This window comes from Rhinoraja longicauda, chromosome 28, assembly GCF_053455715.1.
Source record: "Rhinoraja longicauda isolate Sanriku21f chromosome 28, sRhiLon1.1, whole genome shotgun sequence".
NCBI classification, from domain to species: domain Eukaryota; kingdom Metazoa; phylum Chordata; class Chondrichthyes; order Rajiformes; family Arhynchobatidae; genus Rhinoraja; species Rhinoraja longicauda.
This window is the reverse complement of record NC_135980.1, coordinates 262,294-270,287: the sequence shown is the minus strand read 5'-3', so window position 1 is coordinate 270,287 and position 7,994 is coordinate 262,294. Positions and strand designations below refer to the sequence as shown.

The window sequence follows — 7,994 nt, the reverse complement described above, 5'->3', positions numbered from 1 at the left end:
TGTTTTGTATTAACCATCTGTTGTGAATAAGATTGACATAAACACAAAGTACCTTATGATTAATGAAATAATTGGTACCCATGTAGTTGGTACCCACATTTTCGTAGAGTTGTATCTAACAAAAAAACAAACGTTTTTTACTGCACATAACAAATGTTAATTAATTCTGCTGTGACCTCCATGACATCGTGCACTAAAGTCTGGAAGCAAACCTGCGAAATATACGCTTTTCATTTTCCTTTAATTTCCCTCTAAATTAATTTCTTCCACAGACTCGATTGAGTTTCTGAGGACATGACGAAGGTGATCGATGCATATAAGGCAGTGGATGTTGTGTACATTCGTATTAGTAAGTAATTGATATCATCCGTTTAGGTAGACGGGTGCAGAAGATTAGGATCCACAGTAATTTGTTTGTTTGGATTCGAAACTGGCTTATTCACCGAAGACAGGGTTGCAGATGAAGGGTGTTATTCAGTCTGTGGATCGATCACCGGGATCAGGCTGAACAAGGAAACACCTCCTATTCCTTTTCTCCAGAGATGCTGCCTGACCCGCTGAATTAATCCAGCTTTTTGTGACTATCTTCAGTGCTGAGTCCTATGTTGTTTATGATATATGTAAACAACGTGAACAATTATATTTATGGTTGCTTAGTATGTTTGCAGATGACACCAAAATTGGAAGGCTTGTGAGCAACATGGAATGTATATAGTTAATCCCAAGGCCCAAGTACAGGCAGAAAATGTGGTCCAAGTCGATAGAACCCTGAAAGTGGCAAAACAGGTCTATAGAGTGGTCAAGAAGACTTGTGGTGTGATTACCTTTATCCATCGAGGCATTGAGTATCTGAGTGAGGAAGTCATGTTGCACATATTGCAGCTTTTTTGGACTTTGATTTCGCGCATTTGTAATATATCTTGCACCCCATTACAGGAATAATATCAAGGCTGTGAGGTTTACCAGAATTCTTCCTGGTGACAATGTCCTAGTTGTGAGAGTTTGGATAAACTTGGATTGCTTTGTCTGGTACATCAGGTACTGAGGGAAGACCTGATGAAAGTATAATAGAAAGAGCAGGCAGAGATAATCTCTTTCCATCGATGGAGTTCTCAATGACTGGAGGTGGGAGGAGCAAAATATAAAGGAGATGAGCTCAACAAGTTTGTTGACACAGAGAATGGTGGGTGCTGGGAATGCGCACCCTGGAACCTTGGTTGAGACAGGTACAATAGAAGCTTTAAGAAATCACATGGAGATTTAGGGAATGAAGGGGTGTGGGTCTCGTGCAGTCGGAAGAGATTCGGCACCGGCAATATGAACCGAAGTGCCTGATCTTGGGCTGTTTCATGTCCTAGGTCAAAAATGGCCATTGCACGTCAAGGGCGAAACAACGCACCACCCACAATACCGATATTGCAGTCTCCGTCACCCTTTTCAAATGAACTAAGACTTATTTGCTCCTGTACACAAAATCATTTATTACTACTTTCAGATAATTATCTTTGAGTATCACTTGCCTCACCTGCGTAAATTGCCTAGAGAACATCTGGATAGTCCTAAAATCAAAGTGATCAAATAGGTCATATATTATTCGTTTCTGTTTGTGCACGGAACTGGATGGGTCCCCGATATTTTGCAATATATACCGGCTACCATATTTTAAAATACCATTAAAAATTGCTGCATTTTATAAATCGCAATTACACATCATCTCAGTTAGTTCCACGTCACCAGAAACCCAGAACCTTATAAGAAGTATGAGGAACGAATTCTGCTAGAGCAGAACAAAGCATATGACGTCGGGGATGAAAGTCTACGATTGAAGGTGCAATCGGTGAAGAGAGTATTTTGATTAAATCTGTTAAGACTGATCCGGGAATAGAATGAATGAAGGTTTACTTTTATCTACAGATATAGCTGGAAACAAAGCATTCGGCCCACCGTTTCCATGAACACCATCGACAAGTCGTTCACATTAGTTAAGTTTTATCCAACTTTCACATCCACTGCCTTCACGCTAGGTGCAATTTGCAAAAGCCAATCAACCTGCAAATCCGCAAATCTTTGGGAATTGGGAAGAAACTGAAGCACTGGGAGGAAACTCGTGCGGTCAAGGGAAGTTTGGGATGGAATAAAACCAGAAGCCAAGATGTAGAGCGGAGCAAAGAGGAGCGGGAAGCCAGAGGATTGGATCAAAGGACCACAGAAGGTAACATGAAGGGCAATGCGGACTGTAAAGATGAAGTACAAGGGGAAGCTGGCCAAGAACGTAAAGAAGTATAGTAATAGCTTCCTTAGGTATGTTAAGAGAAAAAGATTAGTAAAGACAAATGTGGGTCCCTTGAAGGCAGAAACGGGTGAAATTATTACGGGGAACAAGGAAATGACAGAAGAGTTGAACAAGTACTTCGGATCTTTCTTCACTAAGGAAGACGCAAACATTCTCCCAGATGTACCAGAGGACAGAAGATCGAGGGAGACAGAGGAACGGAAAGAAATTTGTATTAAGTGAGAAATAGTATTGGGCAGACTGTTGGGACTGAAGGCCGATAAATCCCCAGATGGTCTGCATCACAGAGTACTCAAGGAGGTGGCTTGGGAAATCGTGGATGCTTTGTTGATCATTTTCCACTGTTTTATAGATTCAGGATCAGTCCCTGTGGATTGGAGAGTAGCTAATGTTATCCCACTTTTCAGGAAAGGAGCGAGAGAGAAAACGGGGAATTATACATTCTGACATCGGTGGTGGGAAAGATGGTGAAGTCAATTATTAAATAGGTAGTAACGGCGCATTTGGATAGCTGTAAAAGGATTGGTCCAAATCAGTAAGGGGAAATCCTGCTTAACTAATCTTCTGGAATTTTTTGAGGATGTGACAAGTAAAATGGATGAAGGAGAGCCAGTGGATGTAGTGTGTCTAGACTTTCAGAAAACATTTGCTAAGGTCCCACACGGGAGATTAGGTAGCAAAATTAGAGCACATGGTATTGGGGTAGGGTATTGACATGGATAGAGAATTGGTTGGCAGACAGGAAGCAAAGAGTGGGAATAAACGGGTCCTTTTCAGAATGGCCGGCAGTGGCGAGTGGAGTGCCGCAAGGCTCGGTGCTGATTTTATACACTAAATGATCATGTTAATGAACTTGAGGTGTTCCAGGGATAAATGTAGGGCTGGGGCGATGTGGACCTGTTGTGGCGGTACTGCAGTGGGTCAAGGCCGCTGGGTAGAATGGATTTAATGCGTTGCACAACTAGCCTCTCAAAAAGATTCATGAAGGTTGATGTTGCCAGTGTAATAATGGTCTCCACCTTAAAGATAACATAACGCTGGCTTTCAATTGCGTTAAACGGGACACGTATAAGTGTGATCCGAATTTTTTTTCCCCAGTTACAAACGAAATTCCGCAGTGGGATTTGGGGCGATGACGAGCTCAGAGATTGCATGTTTAGTGACTATACTTGATCTCAATTACAATGACGTCTGAAGACGTCCCTCGGGAATTTCCGTCTGGTTAAATAAGGACCTGAATAACCTGTAAAACTTCAGTTGCTGCCTTCAACAAACACCACAAGGTGACGCCATGGAGACGGCCACGGTGCACTGGTTGGAAATACTGCGCATTAAAAAAGCTTTTCAAGCGGTCCAAAAGATTTACTACCCCGTGCTCGCAGCCGTTAGTGTTCCTGGTAAGTAGTTGTGACCAACATTGATTGCGCGCGTATGTCTCTCGCACATCGCACCAATTTTAAATGGTTTCCAATCTTACATATCCGATTGTCTCATGTACCACAACTAATTCTGATGTTATTCCTGTGTTTATATGTTGCATAAACATGTTAATTGAAACTTTGACGAGTGTGGCTTGGCCGTGAAATGGAGCGGCAGAAGTCTGGGATCTCAGTAGTTCAAATATCGCTATAGCATCAAATATTTCCTGGAGCATTTTCGCTGCGGTGATTTAATCTCCGCACATTTGAGCAAGGCATCATAACATTTCTCATTAATAATACCTCTGCTTTCTATCTTACTGTTCGTTGTAGTTATAATTAGAATTTATGGTTTTCGTTTGTACATTTCCATGCATTTTCAAAGATTATTCACCAGGATTTGCTTGACAGATTGCTTCCTCTATTGTGGTTCAGTGTCAAAAACGTGACGTGGTGCAGTTGTACTTTCGATGATTCATGAATCTTTCAGCCTATTAGTTTACGTGTTATTGCGTGTTATTTTCTGCGTGAGCACTAAACACTGCTCAACCGGGAGAAAGGAAGATCATTTACGGCAGGTGACATGGGGATGACTATGGGGATCGGGCAAATACACAGATATTCAGAATCTACACGTGAGATCGCGAGGAAACATGACACGTGAGCTGGGGACGAATAGAAACATTGAATGTATTCATTAATGCAGGTAGAAACGCTACAGAAAGAGCATTTCCGTCGAATGCCCTTAATTCATAACTGGTAGAATTGAGAAAATAAGCACCCTGAAAATTGCATAGGGATGGGAAATATCAAGTAAGATCTCTGCTGAAATTACACCTGCAAATGGGAGGTGGCAAACGTTAACGTGTGCTTTGTGGTTCGAGGGCTAATGCATTTAAGTGTAATCGAACCTCTCATGGTCTGCGCTACAATCTTTTTGATTTCTTGCTATGTCTGTTCAATTTCATTTGCGCTTATTTTGAACGTAGATTTAAAACTCGGATAAAAGTTTATTAAGACGAAAGATTAACTCTATTTTATACTGTACAAACTCTGCTTCAACTGCTGCCTTCTTCCTTTTAGTTTACTTTCAGATTCATCGCCCATTGTATTTTTGTAAACGATTTATTTTCTCAGTTCTATAAAATACATCTTTTTACATAGGTCATGGGTCCAGGGTGCGGCGTTTTCGTGCACGTGAAGGGATTGGACAACATGTGGAGAGCATGTTTCCATTTTTGGGGGAGTCCAAGACCAGAGGCCAGAGCGTCAGAATAACAGGACGTATCGTTAGAAGGAATTTATTTAGTCAAAGGGTGGTTAATCTTTGGAATCCATTACCACAGACGGCTGTGGAGGACAGGCCAATGGGTATTTTGAAGGCAGACATTGATAGATTAACGATTAATAAGTGTGACGGGTTATCGGGCGAAGGCAGGAGAATGGGGTTGAGGCTGAAAGGTACATCAACCACGATTGAATGGCAGAATAGACATGATGGACCGAATGGCCTAAATATGTTCCTAGAACTTATGAACGAACTATGAACATGGACCTAGCTCTCGTCCATCTGAAATGTAGATCAATTAGAAGAATGAACATTTCGTTTCCATTCACTGACATCTATCATCACATGTAAACATCTCACAATTTCATGCCTGAATCAATGACAGAAAAGACCAAATAGTTATTCACTGTCTGGGGAGGAATGGGCTAGCATTAATGCTCGAAGGGGCAACGGTGGCTTCGACACTAAATATATTTGTGATGGATATCGATAAATTATTTGATTTTCCGCGTCACACGAATCAAGAACTATCCAGTGAGTTCATTCTGGTGGCGACCGTCTATTTGACTGGTGGAACCGCCGGGAGTGTCAAGCAATCTACTTTGAAAATATTACCACTTCCTCTTCACAGGTACTGCCGATATCCAACCTATTGGCGATCATCGGCAGATAAGGCACATTCCTTTATCTTCGTTCTGCCGCTGCATTATCTAGTGACCGATTTGGACAACGCCGTGCCGGTTGCGCTCCATTATCTGAGACTGTGGGCATACATTAGGATTGACGCCACAACTTCTGCTTAGTTCCTTCATTAAATGTGTATTATTTCTCTCTAAATCATGCACAGATGTCTTCTTAATTTCATATTAGATCATTATCCCACCCAACAGGTAATTATGTAGATTTAATATCAAACTCATTGACGAGGCAGAATTTGAATCTACGTGAATAATTTTCCAGTTCACTTTCACATCTTTGCAGTGAACGTGATGACAATTGTGATCCTGTCCCGGGGAAGATGCGGCCTGTCCACTTGTGTAACTCGTTACCTTGTGGCCATGGCGGCGGCGGATTTGTTGATTGTCATCATCGACTTGATATTGAGGCATATTCCTATTCTCTATTGGAAGGAGTTCGGTTTTGTGCAGTCCATTCCCGTGTGCAATATCCACGCCGTCTTTCTGTTCGCCGCTACAGACTGTTCCGTTTGGTTCACCGTCGCCTTTACCTTCGACCGCTTTGTGGCCATATGTTGCCCGCAGATGAACACGAAATATTGTACCAAGCGAACGGCGGCTTTTGTTTTAGGGACTGTGACTGTGTTGAGCTGCCTGAAGAACATTTTCTGGTACTTTATGCTGACGGGTCGATATTTGCTGACGAATCTCCCATGGTTTTGTGCAGTGGTTCCCAGCGTCCGCTCTTCGCAGGTCTGGGCAGCAATTGAGTTTCTTCATTACATTCTTACCCCGGGCGTCCCATTCCTTGTGATTCTGCTGCTCAACACGTTGACGGTTAGACATATTGTGGCAGCCAGCAGAGCGCGCAGGAGATTCCACGCTCAGAGCAGTCGAGAGTGTGGGCAGAATCCCAGAGATACACAGATGGAGAGTCGAAGGAAGTCCATAATATTATTGCTGGTTATCTCAGGCAATTTCATCGTCTTATGGTCACTGTTTATCGTGTACGCCATCTGTTACCGAATATTGGCCTTGGGGCATCTGTCCGTGGACGTCAATATTTATGTTGAACAGATTGGATTCATGTTGCAGCTTCTGAGTTCCTGCACCAACACAGGCATTTACGCCGTGACACAGACGAGATTCAGAGAGGAGATGAAGAAAGCGGTGAAATATCCTTTCACCGCAATTGTGAAGTTAATGAAATGATGAGATAGCGGTTCCTACATCACAATCCAATTCTGCCCGATGATCATGGGCACACGGCAGGACGTGCTTGCTATTAGTTCTGTTGTTATTTCGGGGGGGGGGGGGGTGTCATAGAAAATATTGCCTTCTGTTCTCATATGAAACTGACGGGCGAGTGGATCTTGCTATAAATGGATTCCATGTTTATGGTTTCATTTAGTTTATAACTGTCACGTGTAAGAATTTACAGTGAAAAGCTTTTGCTTTTGTGCTATCCTCTCATTGAAAAGACTGCACACGAATATACAGAAAAGACTATACAGTTTTGTGCAGAACAGTAACACACCCTTCAGCCTAACTGGTTCAAGCCGAACATGATTCTTGTCTGCCCTGCCCAATACCCGTCCAAACGTCATGGTTGTTTATTCACAATTAGAACATAGAACATAGAATACTGCAGCACAGGCACAGGCCCGGGCCCTTCGGCCAACAATGAACATGAAACCAAGTGCCGAACATGAAACTAAACTGTCTCTTATCTCCCTATACATAACGCTCTCTATATCCATATAAAAAATAGGTGCAGGAGGAGGCTATTTGGCCCCTCGAGCCAGCACCACCATTCATTGTGATCATGGTTGATCATCTACAATCAGTAACCTGTGCCTACCTTCTCACCATATCCCTTGATTTCACAGGCTCCTAGAGGTCTATCCAACTCTCTTTTAAATTCATCCAGTGAACTGGCTTCCACTGCCTTCTGTGGCAGATAATTCCACAAATTCACAACTCTCTGGGTGAAAAAGTTCCTTCTCACCTTAGTTTTAAATGGCCTCCCCTTTATTCTAAGACAGTGGCCCCTGGTTCTGGACTCCCCCAACATTGGTAACATTGTTTCCTGCATCTAGCTTGTCCAGTCCTTTTATACGTCTCTACAAGATCCCTTATCATCCTTCCAAAGTCCAGCGAAGAAAGGCCCAGTCTTTCCCATCTTTCCTCATATGACAGTCCCGCCATCCCAGGGATTAATCTCATGAACCTACGATGCACTGCCTCAATAGCAAGGACGACATTCTTCAAATGAGACGACCAAAACTGCACACAGTACTCCAGATGTGGTCTCATCA

General features: G+C 42.7%; 1 protein-coding gene across 1 annotated transcript; it reads left to right on the top strand.

The window, feature by feature from the left end:
• The first annotated feature begins 3,584 nt into the window (after nucleotides 1-3,584).
• LOC144607428 (putative G-protein coupled receptor 139) lies at nucleotides 3,585-6,888 on the top strand. The gene is made up of 2 exons (XM_078424287.1): nucleotides 3,585-3,690; nucleotides 5,981-6,888. The coding sequence occupies exons 1-2, from the start codon at nucleotides 3,585-3,587 to the stop codon at nucleotides 6,886-6,888; spliced, it is 1,014 nt and encodes a 337-aa protein (XP_078280413.1).
• The last annotated feature ends 1,106 nt before the right edge of the window (nucleotides 6,889-7,994 follow it).

Coding starts and splice junctions, on each gene's coding strand:
- LOC144607428 (XM_078424287.1), top strand. CDS start 3,585: ATGGAGACGGCCACGGTGCACTGGTTGGAAATACTGCGCATTAAAAAA. Junction 3,691..5,980: donor CGCAGCCGTTAGTGTTCCTG/GTAAGTAGTTGT, acceptor ACATCTTTGCAG/TGAACGTGATGACAATTGTG.